This window comes from Agelaius phoeniceus, chromosome 4 (genome assembly GCF_051311805.1).
Source record: "Agelaius phoeniceus isolate bAgePho1 chromosome 4, bAgePho1.hap1, whole genome shotgun sequence".
NCBI lineage: Eukaryota > Metazoa > Chordata > Aves > Passeriformes > Icteridae > Agelaius > Agelaius phoeniceus.
The window spans coordinates 50,068,097-50,081,765 of NC_135268.1; the positions used below are offsets into that span (position 1 = coordinate 50,068,097).

The following is a 13,669-nucleotide window of genomic DNA, read 5'->3' on the forward strand; positions in this document are numbered from 1 at the left end:
GCCCCATCACAGTGGGCTGGGAAGGCGAGCACTTCTGGGGGGAAGCTGGGCAAGTTGCTCCTTTGGACAGCACTCCAAGTCTTCCCCATGCCGCTTCCTCCAGGTGCAAGCCGTGGTGAGTGCCATCCTGCAGAGACTCACATCCCGTGAGTCTGTGGACGCCGGGCTGCAAATGGCCATTGTCAGCCTCACCGAAGAACACCCTGCCCACGTTGTGATGAGCCTCCTGCGCTGTGCCCCAACGTGTGACGGGTACGGGGCACAAGTGCCTCGAGAGCTCGGTGCTCACCGGCCCGTACGGCCCCTCGCCCTGTACAGCCTGTCCGGCGGGGTCTGCCAGACGGGCGGAGAGCACCGGCACCCTCGGGCCCCTCTGTTTCCTGAGCCTGCTGCCATGCTCCCTCCCGGCCCCACGCAGCTGCACGGGCACGGTACTGACACACAGCTCTGCTCCCACAGAGCCGCCGCGCTGCTATGGAGAGCCATGGGCACCTCAGAGGTAGCCGTGGAGGAGGTGTTTCCAGCTCTGCTCTCTGCAATAGAGGAGCAGCCACCGTACGGCGGCTTCCTCTGCAGCGGGGACAACGAGGCCGTCCTTGCCCTGGCTGTGAGTTTCTGGAGATGGCCTACGCTGGCCCTCCAGGTCACCTTCTCAGAAGCTCTCCATGATCTCCCCACCCTGTAGCTCCCTGCCTGGGCTGAAAGCTGGGCTAGGGCCAGCAGGCTGGGTGCTCCCCTGCCTCTCACCCCCGGCCCTGCCTCACGGACACCTCGGCACTGAGCGCTGCCTCGGGGCGCTTTGTCTCTTGCAGGCAACTCTGGTGCTGTGGAGGATTGCAAGCATGCCCGAGTGGCACTACGCAATCCTCCTTCATTCTCCACGCCTGTTGGTGGCTCTGCTCTTGCAAATTGTCACCACCACGGAGCAGAGGCCAGAGGACGTGGAGACCCAGCGCTTCTGGAGAGCGTGCCGGGAGGAACACGGCCTTCCCAGCGAGCCCAACAGGTGCCAGTCGCCCTGTCCTTCCCACACCCTTGCGGCCAGGGCCAGTGCTCCCAGAGTGACCTGGCCTTGGCTCGGCACACAGGTTTGCAGTGCAGACCATGAAGGCTCTGCTCTTGCGACTGGGCTTTGGCAAGAACCTGCTGGCTCTGGAGCACAAGCAGCTCTGGGACACCCTGCTCTGTGCCGACACCCAGCACTATGCAGCGGGCCTGCTGGCCAGGTGAGATCCCCTACTCCCAGCCGCCACCGCCACCGTTTGTGCCCCGTGCCCGGAGTGCCCCACACAGTCCCGGGGGCTTGTAAGCGAGAGGGCCTCGTCACCGAGGGAGGGCTGAGCAGACTGCAAAGGGCCGGGAGAGGAGGATGCCCAGCAGCAGCTGCCTCCCAAGGGGCCCATGTCCCCTTGCGGAGTGCTGGGGAAAGATGGGACCTCTGTGAGTCACTCCTGGGAGAGGTCTGCCCGCCCGGCTCAGGGCCTTGGTGCCTTTTTCCCCTGCCAGGGAGATGCGCTGTGGCTTGAGCCCCTTGTGTCCCCACATGGCCTCACACCTGCTCAGCCTGCTCGTCGGAAAGCAGCTCCGCTGGCATCTGCCTGCCCTGGCGTTCTTTGTGGAGGTGAGCCTGATGGCCAGCGCTGCCTGGCTGAGCTGCCTCTCAGCTCTCTGGCCTCTGGTAGCTGCAGCCGCCTGGGAGGCTGCCCGCGCCCGCTGCTGCTGCTGCCTGGAGCCGGCCCGCTCCCCTGCCACTGCCCTGTGCCTTTCAGCTCCTGGAGTGTCTGGACCTGAGCAAACACGGTCCCAGTGCCCTGTTGGTGCTATCCCGGCACCTGCCGAGCCAGCACAGGGACAGGCTGCGCCTGGAGCTCAGAGGCCTCGTGGTGCTCAGCAAGGAGCCCTCGCTGGTGAGAAGGGGGCAGTGGCTGAAGCCGCGCTGGCAGCGTGGGGCTGGGGAAGGGAGACCTTTGGGCTTGGCTGGGCTTTGGCAGCAGAGGCAGCTGCTGCCAGCTCTCCCGACTCCCGCTTCAGCTGCCCGAGTGCCCCAAGCAGCTGTTGGTGCTGCGGCCAGTCACGGCTTCACAGCACAGCCTGGTCTTGCACACAGGCCGGAGGAATACGAGGCCTCTATCAACACCTGGTGGAACTGCTGGCCCATCCAGATGCAGAGATGGTCGGGATGAGCCTCTCTGTGCTCACGCATGTGCTCCAGGACAAAGACCTTGAGATACCCAGCACCGCCGCCCTGAAGCTGGCTGAGTCCCTGCTGCCACACTTTGAGAAGGTAAGGCTCTGCACCCCCAGCCAAGGGCACTGGACGCTGCCTGTCTGGAAACTTTGTGCCCTGTTCATTTTAGGGCCTTTGCCCCAGTGGGTCTGGAGTAGTTGGTGCTTAGGACTTTTCCTTTCCTCCAGGACAACAGCCATGTGCAGCTGCTCTCCATTCAGCTCTTCGGCAAGGTGCTGGAGCTGGGAGTGGAAGAGAGGGAAAATCCCCTCACGACAGTTGTGAGCCAGAGCCTGCTCCCTCTGTTCTTGCGCTGGCACCACGAGGACGTGCACGTGGCCGAGGTGAGGTTTGGTGTGATGCTGCCGCATCCCTGGCCGGGGGCTCGGCCGCCTCCTGCCCCGGCGCCTCGCGGGCTCCAGCCTCCCCTGGCCTTGGCACAGGGAGCCGGCTCCCGTGTGACTCACCTGGGCTCTGGTGCCACCTGCGGCTCTCTGCTGCTCTGCAGGCGTCTCGCGAAGCCCTGCGTTGTGCCGCCCGCTTCCTGAGGAGGAGGGATCTCCAGGAGCCGCTGAGGAAGAAGCGGCGGATGAAGTTCGCCGAGAGCCTGGTAAGGACAGCCCGGGAGCCCCAGCCGCAGGCTGGACTGGAGAAGCCCCCCCTGCCCCCGGTGCTCAGTGCGGGGGGCTGGCAGCTGCGCCCCTGCCCGGCGCCGCCAGCCTGCATCCCCCACGCTGCTCGCTGCCCTGGGCCGTGCGCGCCGGCTCGGCCGGTGCCGGGCGCAGGGAGCGCCCGGCCGAGGGGCAGAGCCCGCTCCGAGCCATCCCTGCCGCCTCTCCCCGCAGCTGCTGCAGGACGAGAGCCGAGCGGCCGAGCACCTGCGCTGGGCCCTGCCGCACCTGCGGAGCCCACAGAGGCCCCTACGAGAGGCGGCCGTCAGGTTCCTCGGTGAGCCAGCAGCCCGGCGCCCCTCCCCGCCTCCCGGCCCGGCCGCTGCCCCGGCAGCGGGAGCCGCGCCCGGGCCGCTGCAGCCCCGCCCGCCCTGGGCGCTGCCGCCGCCCTCCCGCAGCCGTGCCCTCGGCCGGCAGCGTGCGGCAGGGGCCCGGCACGAGCTCTGCCCGGCAGGAGGGCGTGCGGCCGCAGGGCTGGCAGCGCCCGTGTCGGGCAGCTGTGCCGCCTGGCGCCGCCACATGCTCTGTCTTAACAGGGGTGGCCGGAGTGCTCATGATGGGGCAGAAGGAGGAGCTCCAGGTCCTCAGTCAGGGTGAGTCAGGGCAGCCGCGTGGGGGGCACAGCCCGGACAGCTCTCTGGGACACGTGGCGGATCCGTGGCCAGCACCTTCTGCCCGAAGCCCTTGTCTCCCGCTCCCTCCTGGCCATGGCGAGAGCCGGCCGGCATGGCCCTGGCAGGAGGCTTTCCTTGGATTCCCTCAATTTGGCTTCTGACCGTGGCTCTGTTCCTCTCTCTTCCAGCTCTTCAAGCCCTCAGGGAAGACGAGAGCCCATCCTCCATGAACACATGGATTCAGATGAGATTTGAAAGAAGATCTGAAGAACTTCGTTTGTCTCCTGGACCAGATGTACCTGTACCGGCCTCCTTTGATGACTTCCAGTTCCCATCGAAGATGGGACCACCTGCAGAGCAGAAGGGACCAGCTGCAGCTCCAGGCACGGCTCTGGCTGCTCACAGCTGAGCCTGTGCGAAGCTCCAGCAGCTCCTGCCATCTCTCTCCCTGTTGGCAGCTCCTTCCCTGCAGCCCTCAGGCCCTGCCCATGCCCTTTTTTACCTCCCAGCTCACCCCTTCGCTTTGCTTTCCCTTAATAAACTGTTTGTGTTTTTCACTTTACCCGCATCTCCGTGGAGTTGAAGCGGCACAAAACCTGAGCCCGGAGACACGCAGGGCCCTGCTGCCGTTCTCCTCCCTGCTGTGTTCTGTGCACGGGCAGAGGAACAAGGGCAGCTCAGGCTGCAAAGGTCCCTGTCCCGCTGCTCCAGCTGCACAGCAGCATGGAGTTCAAGGGCGTGCTGAGCACGCTGAAGGGGAAAAGGACCCTGGGTTTTAGAAGAGCCAACTTGAGTGTGCTCCAAACCCAGCCGTGAAGGATTCCAGTGCAGGCATCCACCGAGGGCAAAGGAGCTTGTAATGGCAGAAGTTTCCACCAAGAGCTTCCTGAAAGCACAGCGATGCTCCATCCCTACACAGGGACAGGAAGAGGGCAGGACAAGAGACCACCGTGGCCTAGCAGTGAGCTTTGGGTGTGCCGTAAAGCAAAAGAAGCAGCAGTGGCAGCAGAGTGGCTGGGACTCGGGAGCGCAACCGTCCCAGCGGCCGCAGCGCTGTCAGGCAGCGCCTGCACGCTGGGCGTGCTCCCGGTGGCTCTGGTCTCCCCAGAAGTGGGGAATCAGGCAGCCCCTGCCTCAGATCTAGTCAGAAACCCAAGCAAGTGAGACCAGAGGCAGGGGCCCCTTCCCGTCCCTCTGGGGCACAGCTGCAAAACAGCCGCTGTGTCTTCCTGCGCCTGTGTCTGGGCTGTGCTGAGCCCAGAGCCAGCCAGCTTGGGCTCTGCTGTGCCAAGAGCGTTCTGGGCAGGCAGGCAAAAGTGCTGCGTGCACAGTGGGGAAGGGGCTCACGAGAGCCTCCTACGGGAACAGGGCTCCGCTCCCTGGCTGGGAACAGCCTGGTTTTGCTGCCGTGAGCGCAGGCAGGAGTTCAGGCACTTGAACGGGCAGCGGACACCTCTTGTTTCTAGGGGGCCCAGGGGCTGCGCGCCACAAGGGGCACGAGGAAAGAGACTCGGGAGAAGGACGATGAGCTCGAGCTGCAGTGCCTGTGCTACAAGGTGCAGAAGTAATTCAGCCTTGCCAGGGTTTCTTAGGTGTGTGTTGGTGTTCCCCGGGAAATGGACACATCTGGGGAAATGGACACATTTGGGGAAATGCATGCATTTGGGGAAATGCCTTTGGAAGAGAGGGCTTGCTTCTCAAGCAAAGTGCTTCCCCAGGAGCCCCCAGTGAGGTAGGTGCAGCTGTCTCCCTTTGGCTCCCTGCCCCCCTTTCGTCCTTGAGGCCCCTTGCACTTGGCTGAGGGGCGTGGGAAGGGAGAAGGCTGTGAGGAGCAGCTTTGGCATCTGCCTGGAGCTGCATAGTCCAAGCCAAGCACCAGCAGCAGGGTGTGTCCCGCCCCTTTCAGCACAGGACAGAGAGGGATCATCTCTGTCCAGCCGAGAGCCCCAAATGCCTCTCAGAGAGCTGTGAATTCAAAGGCTTTTATGCACACATTGATGCCATCTTCCCTATCTGCTGTGTTTGAACTCTTGGCAAGAGGCATTTGCCTCTTGCTTGCTGGAAGCTGCTCTGCTCCAGGGCCGGCACCGAGCTGGGCTGTGCGGGCACCGTGGAGAGTCCTTCCCTGAGCACTTGGCAGGTCGTGGTGTGTCCAGGGCTGTGTTAGACACTCGTGGGCAATGGATTTCTTCCAAGCGGGGGCACCTAGGGTGGGGAGGGGGTGGCCCTGGGGCACGTGGAAGCATGTCCCTTTGTGACACGGTGGAGCAGGGTGACCGTGGAACCGAAAGGGACAGCGTGTCTGAGCAGCCCTTTGTGACACACGCTGACATAGGGGCTGGCACGGTGCAGCCACGCCACAGTGCTCGGTGCACGCGACGGGACAGGAGGTGACAGAGCAGTGCTGTGAGGTGTCCCCACACAGCCAGCTCGTTGGTTGCTGACCCAGAGCATTTCCGAGGCGTTCCTCCTGTGGCTGGCCTCACGGCCAGACCTCGGGATTCGGTGACTCGGAGCTTTTCCGAGTCATCTCCCATCCCTGCGGCCGGTGCCCTCGTGGCCAGGCCGTGGGACTTGGTGACCTCCATCGTTCACCAGGAGTCTCCTGTCATTGTGACAGGAGACCTCGAGTGCAGGACTTGCTGTCCTGTAGCCTTCCTGAGGCTCCTCTGTTGCAGGTGCCCGCAAGGCACAACTGCAGCATTCGCTGACTCTGGCCTTGGCCGAGGCATTTGAAAGTGCCCTCAAGGTCAGACAGCGGGATGGCGGGCAGACTGCTCAGCCGGTTCAAGGGGCTTCGGGGCAAGAACAGCAAAGGCCCTGCAGCTGCCCCAGCGCAGCAGCATGCACAGCCGGAGCAGTTGCAGCCGCTGCAGGACGGTGAGTGGTGGAGCTGGGCCACAGGGCCGGTGCCTGCAGCCGGCCTGGGCCCCATCCCATCCCATCCCATCCCATCCCATCCCATCCCATCCCATCCCATCCCATCCCATCCCATCCCATCCCATCCCTGTTGACACACCCATGCACGGGATGGGACAGGGGCTGGGGCTGCCTCCCCGTTGGGCATGCTCCGTGCCCTGGGCGCCCGGGGGGCTGTACCTGCCTGGGGAGCACAGGGCTTGGCTGTGTTCTCCGGCCTCTCCCGCAGCCCCTCAGCTCTGCCTGCGCTCGCTCTTTGGCAGATGCAGTCAGGGACCGGACTCAAGAGCAGGAGCCCACCCGTGGTCGCTTCCGGAGAGCAGCGCAGGTACCTGCGACCATCCCCACCTGGGCCGGGCCTGCTGGCACTGCTCGGCCGGGCCCCGCGTTGGAGCAGACCATGGAACGTCCCTCTCTTCTTCCCGCCCTTCCCTTCTGTTGCAGACACTGCGGAGGTTCCTGCGCCTTCGGCGGCGCACAAAGACCAGCGGCCCCGCGCCCGAGGGCACGGCCGAGCTGGGCCCCACGCCCGAGGGTACAGCCGAGCCCGGACCCGTGCCCGAAGGCCCGGCCGAGCCCGGACCCGTGCCCGAAGGCCCGGCCGAGCCCGGCCCCGCGCCCGAGGGCATGGCCGAGCCTGACCCCAGGCCCAGCGAGCTGCGGGCAGAGGCTGCTTCCAGCACTGCATCCTCTGACCTGGCCGCCAGCTCTGACTGGGAAACCGACGAGGGCTGGGAGGAGGCTGACATGGCCCCGACGGAGGGCATGGCCACCACCAACACCATCACCCAGGGCATCCCAGAGACTGAGGCCATGCCCACGCTCACTGTGAGTCCTGGACCCACTCTGGAGTTTTTCCAGAAGGGTTTTTATTCTCTGCAGCAGCCTGGGGCTAGGGCTGAAGGCCTCTCAGGATCACGTGGCCCCTCAAGCCATGTCTGCTGGGCCCCCTCAGCCCCATCACAGTGGGCTGGGAAGGCGAGCACTTCTGGGGGGAAGCTGGGCAAGTTGCTCCTTTGGACAGCACTCCAAGTCTTCCCCATGCCGCTTCCTCCAGGTGCAAGCCGTGGTGAGTGCCATCCTGCAGAGACTCACATCCCGTGAGTCTGTGGACGCCGGGCTGCAAATGGCCATTGTCAGCCTCACCGAAGAACACCCTGCCCACGTTGTGATGAGCCTCCTGCGCTGTGCCCCAACGTGTGACGGGTACGGGGCACAAGTGCCTCGAGAGCTCGGTGCTCACCGGCCCGTACGGCCCCTCGCCCTGTACAGCCTGTCCGGCGGGGTCTGCCAGACGGGCGGAGAGCACCGGCACCCTCGGGCCCCTCTGTTTCCTGAGCCTGCTGCCATGCTCCCTCCCGGCCCCACGCAGCTGCACGGGCACGGTACTGACACACAGCTCTGCTCCCACAGAGCCGCCGCGCTGCTATGGAGAGCCATGGGCACCTCAGAGGTAGCCGTGGAGGAGGTGTTTCCAGCTCTGCTCTCTGCAATAGAGGAGCAGCCACCGTACGGCGGCTTCCTCTGCAGCGGGGACAACGAGGCCGTCCTTGCCCTGGCTGTGAGTTTCTGGAGATGGCCTACGCTGGCCCTCCAGGTCACCTTCTCAGAAGCTCTCCATGATCTCCCCACCCTGTAGCTCCCTGCCTGGGCTGAAAGCTGGGCTAGGGCCAGCAGGCTGGGTGCTCCCCTGCCTCTCACCCCCGGCCCTGCCTCACGGACACCTCGGCACTGAGCGCTGCCTCGGGGCGCTTTGTCTCTTGCAGGCAACTCTGGTGCTGTGGAGGATTGCAAGCATGCCCGAGTGGCACTACGCAATCCTCCTTCATTCTCCACGCCTGTTGGTGGCTCTGCTCTTGCAAATTGTCACCACCACGGAGCAGAGGCCAGAGGACGTGGAGACCCAGCGCTTCTGGAGAGCGTGCCGGGAGGAACACGGCCTTCCCAGCGAGCCCAACAGGTGCCAGTCGCCCTGTCCTTCCCACACCCTTGCGGCCAGGGCCAGTGCTCCCAGAGTGACCTGGCCTTGGCTCGGCACACAGGTTTGCAGTGCAGACCATGAAGGCTCTGCTCTTGCGACTGGGCTTTGGCAAGAACCTGCTGGCTCTGGAGCACAAGCAGCTCTGGGACACCCTGCTCTGTGCTGACACCCAGCACTATGCAGCGGGCCTGCTGGCCAGGTGAGATCCCCTACTCCCAGCCGCCACCGCCACCGTTTGTGCCCCGTGCCCGGAGTGCCCCACACAGTCCCGGGGGCTTGTAAGCAAGAGGGCCTCGTCACCGAGGGAGGGCTGAGCAGACTGCAAAGGGCCGGGAGAGGAGGATGCCCAGCAGCAGCTGCCTCCCAAGGGGCCCATGTCCCCTTGCGGAGTGCTGGGGAAAGATGGGACCTCTGTGAGTCACTCCTGGGAGAGGTCTGCCCGCCCGGCTCAGGGCCTTGGTGCCTTTTTCCCCTGCCAGGGAGATGCGCTGTGGCTTGAGCCCCTTGTGTCCCCACATGGCCTCACACCTGCTCAGCCTGCTCGTCGGAAAGCAGCTCCGCTGGCATCTGCCTGCCCTGGCGTTCTTTGTGGAGGTGAGCCTGATGGCCAGCGCTGCCTGGCTGAGCTGCCTCTCAGCTCTCTGGCCTCTGGTAGCTGCAGCCGCCTGGGAGGCTGCCCGCGCCCGCTGCTGCTGCTGCCTGGAGCCGGCCCGCTCCCCTGCCACTGCCCTGTGCCTTTCAGCTCCTGGAGTGTCTGGACCTGAGCAAACACGGTCCCAGTGCCCTGTTGGTGCTATCCCGGCACCTGCCGAGCCAGCACAGGGACAGGCTGCGCCTGGAGCTCAGAGGCCTCGTGGTGCTCAGCAAGGAGCCCTCGCTGGTGAGAAGGGGGCAGTGGCTGAAGCCGCGCTGGCAGCGTGGGGCTGGGGAAGGGAGACCTTTGGGCTTGGCTGGGCTTTGGCAGCAGAGGCAGCTGCTGCCAGCTCTCCCGACTCCCGCTTCAGCTGCCCGAGTGCCCCAAGCAGCTGTTGGTGCTGCGGCCAGTCACGGCTTCACAGCACAGCCTGGTCTTGCACACAGGCCGGAGGAATACGAGGCCTCTATCAACACCTGGTGGAACTGCTGGCCCATCCAGATGCAGAGATGGTCGGGATGAGCCTCTCTGTGCTCACGCATGTGCTCCAGGACAAAGACCTTGAGATACCCAGCACCGCCGCCCTGAAGCTGGCTGAGTCCCTGCTGCCACACTTTGAGAAGGTAAGGCTCTGCACCCCCAGCCAAGGGCACTGGACGCTGCCTGTCTGGAAACTTTGTGCCCTGTTCATTTTAGGGCCTTTGCCCCAGTGGGTCTGGAGTAGTTGGTGCTTAGGACTTTTCCTTTCCTCCAGGACAACAGCCATGTGCAGCTGCTCTCCATTCAGCTCTTCGGCAAGGTGCTGGAGCTGGGAGTGGAAGAGAGGGAAAATCCCCTCACGACAGTTGTGAGCCAGAGCCTGCTCCCTCTGTTCTTGCGCTGGCACCACGAGGACGTGCACGTGGCCGAGGTGAGGTTTGGTGTGATGCTGCCGCATCCCTGGCCGGGGGCTCGGCCGCCTCCTGCCCCGGCGCCTCGCGGGCTCCAGCCTCCCCTGGCCTTGGCACAGGGAGCCGGCTCCCGTGTGACTCACCTGGGCTCTGGTGCCACCTGCGGCTCTCTGCTGCTCTGCAGGCGTCTCGCGAAGCCCTGCGTTGTGCCGCCCGCTTCCTGAGGAGGAGGGATCTCCAGGAGCCGCTGAGGAAGAAGCGGCGGATGAAGTTCGCCGAGAGCCTGGTAAGGACAGCCCGGGAGCCCCAGCCGCAGGCTGGACTGGAGAAGCCCCCCCTGCCCCCGGTGCTCAGTGCGGGGGGCTGGCAGCTGCGCCCCTGCCCGGCGCCGCCAGCCTGCATCCCCCACGCTGCTCGCTGCCCTGGGCCGTGCGCGCCGGCTCGGCCGGTGCCGGGCGCAGGGAGCGCCCGGCCGAGGGGCAGAGCCCGCTCCGAGCCATCCCTGCCGCCTCTCCCCGCAGCTGCTGCAGGACGAGAGCCGAGCGGCCGAGCACCTGCGCTGGGCCCTGCCGCACCTGCGGAGCCCACAGAGGCCCCTACGAGAGGCGGCCGTCAGGTTCCTCGGTGAGCCAGCAGCCCGGCGCCCCTCCCCGCCTCCCGGCCCGGCCGCTGCCCCGGCAGCGGGAGCCGCGCCCGGGCCGCTGCAGCCCCGCCCGCCCTGGGCGCTGCCGCCGCCCTCCCGCAGCCGTGCCCTCGGCCGGCAGCGTGCGGCAGGGGCCCGGCACGAGCTCTGCCCGGCAGGAGGGCGTGCGGCCGCAGGGCTGGCAGCGCCCGTGTCGGGCAGCTGTGCCGCCTGGCGCCGCCACATGCTCTGTCTTAACAGGGGTGGCCGGAGTGCTCATGATGGGGCAGAAGGAGGAGCTCCAGGTCCTCAGTCAGGGTGAGTCAGGGCAGCCGCGTGGGGGGCACAGCCCGGACAGCTCTCTGGGACACGTGGCGGATCCGTGGCCAGCACCTTCTGCCCGAAGCCCTTGTCTCCCGCTCCCTCCTGGCCATGGCGAGAGCCGGCCGGCATGGCCCTGGCAGGAGGCTTTCCTTGGATTCCCTCAATTTGGCTTCTGACCGTGGCTCTGTTCCTCTCTCTTCCAGCTCTTCAAGCCCTCAGGGAAGACGAGAGCCCATCCTCCATGAACACATGGATTCAGATGAGATTTGAAAGAAGATCTGAAGAACTTCGTTTGTCTCCTGGACCAGATGTACCTGTACCGGCCTCCTTTGATGACTTCCAGTTCCCATCGAAGATGGGACCACCTGCAGAGCAGAAGGGACCAGCTGCAGCTCCAGGCACGGCTCTGGCTGCTCACAGCTGAGCCTGTGCGAAGCTCCAGCAGCTCCTGCCATCTCTCTCCCTGTTGGCAGCTCCTTCCCTGCAGCCCTCAGGCCCTGCCCATGCCCTTTTTTACCTCCCAGCTCACCCCTTCGCTTTGCTTTCCCTTAATAAACTGTTTGTGTTTTTCACTTTACCCGCATCTCCGTGGAGTTGAAGCGGCGCAAAACCTGAGCCCGGAGACACGCAGGGCCCTGCTGCCGTTCTCCTCCCTGCTGTGTTCTGTGCACGGGCAGAGGAACAAGGGCAGCTCAGGCTGCAAAGGTCCCTGTCCCGCTGCTCCAGCTGCACAGCAGCATGGAGTTCAAGGGCGTGCTGAGCACGCTGAAGGGGAAAAGGACCCTGGGTTTTAGAAGAGCCAACTTGAGTGTGCTCCAAACCCAGCCGTGAAGGATTCCAGTGCAGGCATCCACTGAGGGCAAAGGAGCTTGTAATGGCAGAAGTTTCCACCAAGAGCTTCCTGAAAGCACAGCGATGCTCCATCCCTACACAGGGACAGGAAGAGGGCAGGACAAGAGACCACCGTGGCCTAGCAGTGAGCTTTGGGTGTGCCGTAAAGCAAAAGAAGCAGCAGTGGCAGCAGAGTGGCTGGGACTCGGGAGCGCAACCGTCCCAGCGGCCGCAGCGCTGTCAGGCAGCGCCTGCACGCTGGGCGTGCTCCCGGTGGCTCTGGTCTCCCCAGAAGTGGGGAATCAGGCAGCCCCTGCCTCAGATCTAGTCAGAAACCCAAGCAAGTGAGACCAGAGGCAGGGGCCCCTTCCCGTCCCTCTGGGGCACAGCTGCAAAACAGCCGCTGTGTCTTCCTGCGCCTGTGTCTGGGCTGTGCTGAGCCCAGAGCCAGCCAGCTTGGGCTCTGCTGTGCCAAGAGCGTTCTGGGCAGGCAGGCAAAAGTGCTGCGTGCACAGTGGGGAAGGGGCTCACGAGAGCCTCCTACGGGAACAGGGCTCCGCTCCCTGGCTGGGAACAGCCTGGTTTTGCTGCCGTGAGCGCAGGCAGGAGTTCAGGCACTTGAACGGGCAGCGGACACCTCTTGTTTCTAGGGGGCCCAGGGGCTGCGCGCCACAAGGGGCACGAGGAAAGAGACTCGGGAGAAGGACGATGAGCTCGAGCTGCAGTGCCTGTGCTACAAGGTGCAGAAGTAATTCAGCCTTGCCAGGGTTTCTTAGGTGTGTGTTGGTGTTCCCCGGGAAATGGACACATCTGGGGAAATGGACACATTTGGGGAAATGCATGCATTTGGGGAAATGCCTTTGGAAGAGAGGGCTTGCTTCTCAAGCAAAGTGCTTCCCCAGGAGCCCCCAGTGAGGTAGGTGCAGCTGTCTCCCTTTGGCTCCCTGCCCCCCTTTCGTCCTTGAGGCCCCTTGCACTTGGCTGAGGGGCGTGGGAAGGGAGAAGGCTGTGAGGAGCAGCTTTGGCATCTGCCTGGAGCTGCATAGTCCAAGCCAAGCACCAGCAGCAGGGTGTGTCCCGCCCCTTTCAGCACAGGACAGAGAGGGATCATCTCTGTCCAGCCGAGAGCCCCAAATGCCTCTCAGAGAGCTGTGAATTCAAAGGCTTTTATGCACACATTGATGCCATCTTCCCTATCTGCTGTGTTTGAACTCTTGGCAAGAGGCATTTGCCTCTTGCTTGCTGGAAGCTGCTCTGCTCCAGGGCCGGCACCGAGCTGGGCTGTGCGGGCACCGTGGAGAGTCCTTCCCTGAGCACTTGGCAGGTCGTGGTGTGTCCAGGGCTGTGTTAGACACTCGTGGGCAATGGATTTCTTCCAAGCGGGGGCACCTAGGGTGGGGAGGGGGTGGCCCTGGGGCACGTGGAAGCATGTCCCTTTGTGACACGGTGGAGCAGGGTGACCGTGGAACCGAAAGGGACAGCGTGTCTGAGCAGCCCTTTGTGACACACGCTGACATAGGGGCTGGCACGGTGCAGCCACGCCACAGTGCTCGGTGCACGCGACGGGACAGGAGGTGACAGAGCAGTGCTGTGAGGTGTCCCCACACAGCCAGCTCGTTGGTTGCTGACCCAGAGCATTTCCGAGGCGTTCCTCCTGTGGCTGGCCTCACGGCCAGACCTCGGGATTCGGTGACTCGGAGCTTTTCCGAGTCATCTCCCATCCCTGCGGCCGGTGCCCTCGTGGCCAGGCCGTGGGACTTGGTGACCTCCATCGTTCACCAGGAGTCTCCTGTCATTGTGACAGGAGACCTCGAGTGCAGGACTTGCTGTCCTGTAGCCTTCCTGAGGCTCCTCTGTTGCAGGTGCCCGCAAGGCACAACTGCAGCATTCGCTGACTCTGGCCTTGGCCGAGGCATTTGAAAGTGCCCTCAAGGTCAGACAGCGGGATGGCGGGCA

The 13,669-nt window shown here is 64.6% G+C and overlaps 2 protein-coding genes across 2 annotated transcripts; both read left to right on the forward strand.

The window, feature by feature from the left end:
• Nucleotides 1–842: 842 nt before the first annotated feature.
• On the forward strand, nucleotides 843–4,067 carry LOC143693863 (uncharacterized). Its single transcript, XM_077176620.1, has 6 exons — nucleotides 843–1,088; nucleotides 2,108–2,284; nucleotides 2,577–2,837; nucleotides 3,073–3,175; nucleotides 3,435–3,491; nucleotides 3,701–4,067. The coding sequence occupies exons 1-6, from the start codon at nucleotides 843–845 to the stop codon at nucleotides 3,919–3,921; spliced, it is 1,065 nt and encodes a 354-aa protein (XP_077032735.1). The 3' UTR covers nucleotides 3,922–4,067.
• Nucleotides 4,068–8,227: 4,160 nt separating this feature from the next.
• On the forward strand, nucleotides 8,228–11,730 carry LOC143693864 (uncharacterized). The gene is made up of 6 exons (XM_077176621.1): nucleotides 8,228–8,473; nucleotides 9,493–9,669; nucleotides 9,962–10,222; nucleotides 10,458–10,560; nucleotides 10,820–10,876; nucleotides 11,086–11,730. Exons 1-6 carry the CDS (start codon nucleotides 8,228–8,230, stop codon nucleotides 11,304–11,306), a joined length of 1,065 nt encoding a protein of 354 aa, XP_077032736.1. The 3' UTR covers nucleotides 11,307–11,730.
• The last annotated feature ends 1,939 nt before the right edge of the window (nucleotides 11,731–13,669 follow it).

Bases quoted from the DNA above. Each gene is read 5' to 3' on its own strand.
- LOC143693864 (XM_077176621.1), top strand. From the start codon at position 8,228: ATGCCCGAGTGGCACTACGCAATCCTCCTTCATTCTCCACGCCTGTTG. The intron at 8,474-9,492 runs GTTTGCAGTGCA...TCTTGCACACAG, and splicing joins GGCCTTGGCTCGGCACACAG to GCCGGAGGAATACGAGGCCT. The intron at 10,223-10,457 runs GTAAGGACAGCC...CTCTCCCCGCAG, and splicing joins TGAAGTTCGCCGAGAGCCTG to CTGCTGCAGGACGAGAGCCG.
- LOC143693863 (XM_077176620.1), top strand. From the start codon at position 843: ATGCCCGAGTGGCACTACGCAATCCTCCTTCATTCTCCACGCCTGTTG. The intron at 1,089-2,107 runs GTTTGCAGTGCA...TCTTGCACACAG, and splicing joins GGCCTTGGCTCGGCACACAG to GCCGGAGGAATACGAGGCCT. The intron at 3,176-3,434 runs GTGAGCCAGCAG...CTGTCTTAACAG, and splicing joins GGCGGCCGTCAGGTTCCTCG to GGGTGGCCGGAGTGCTCATG.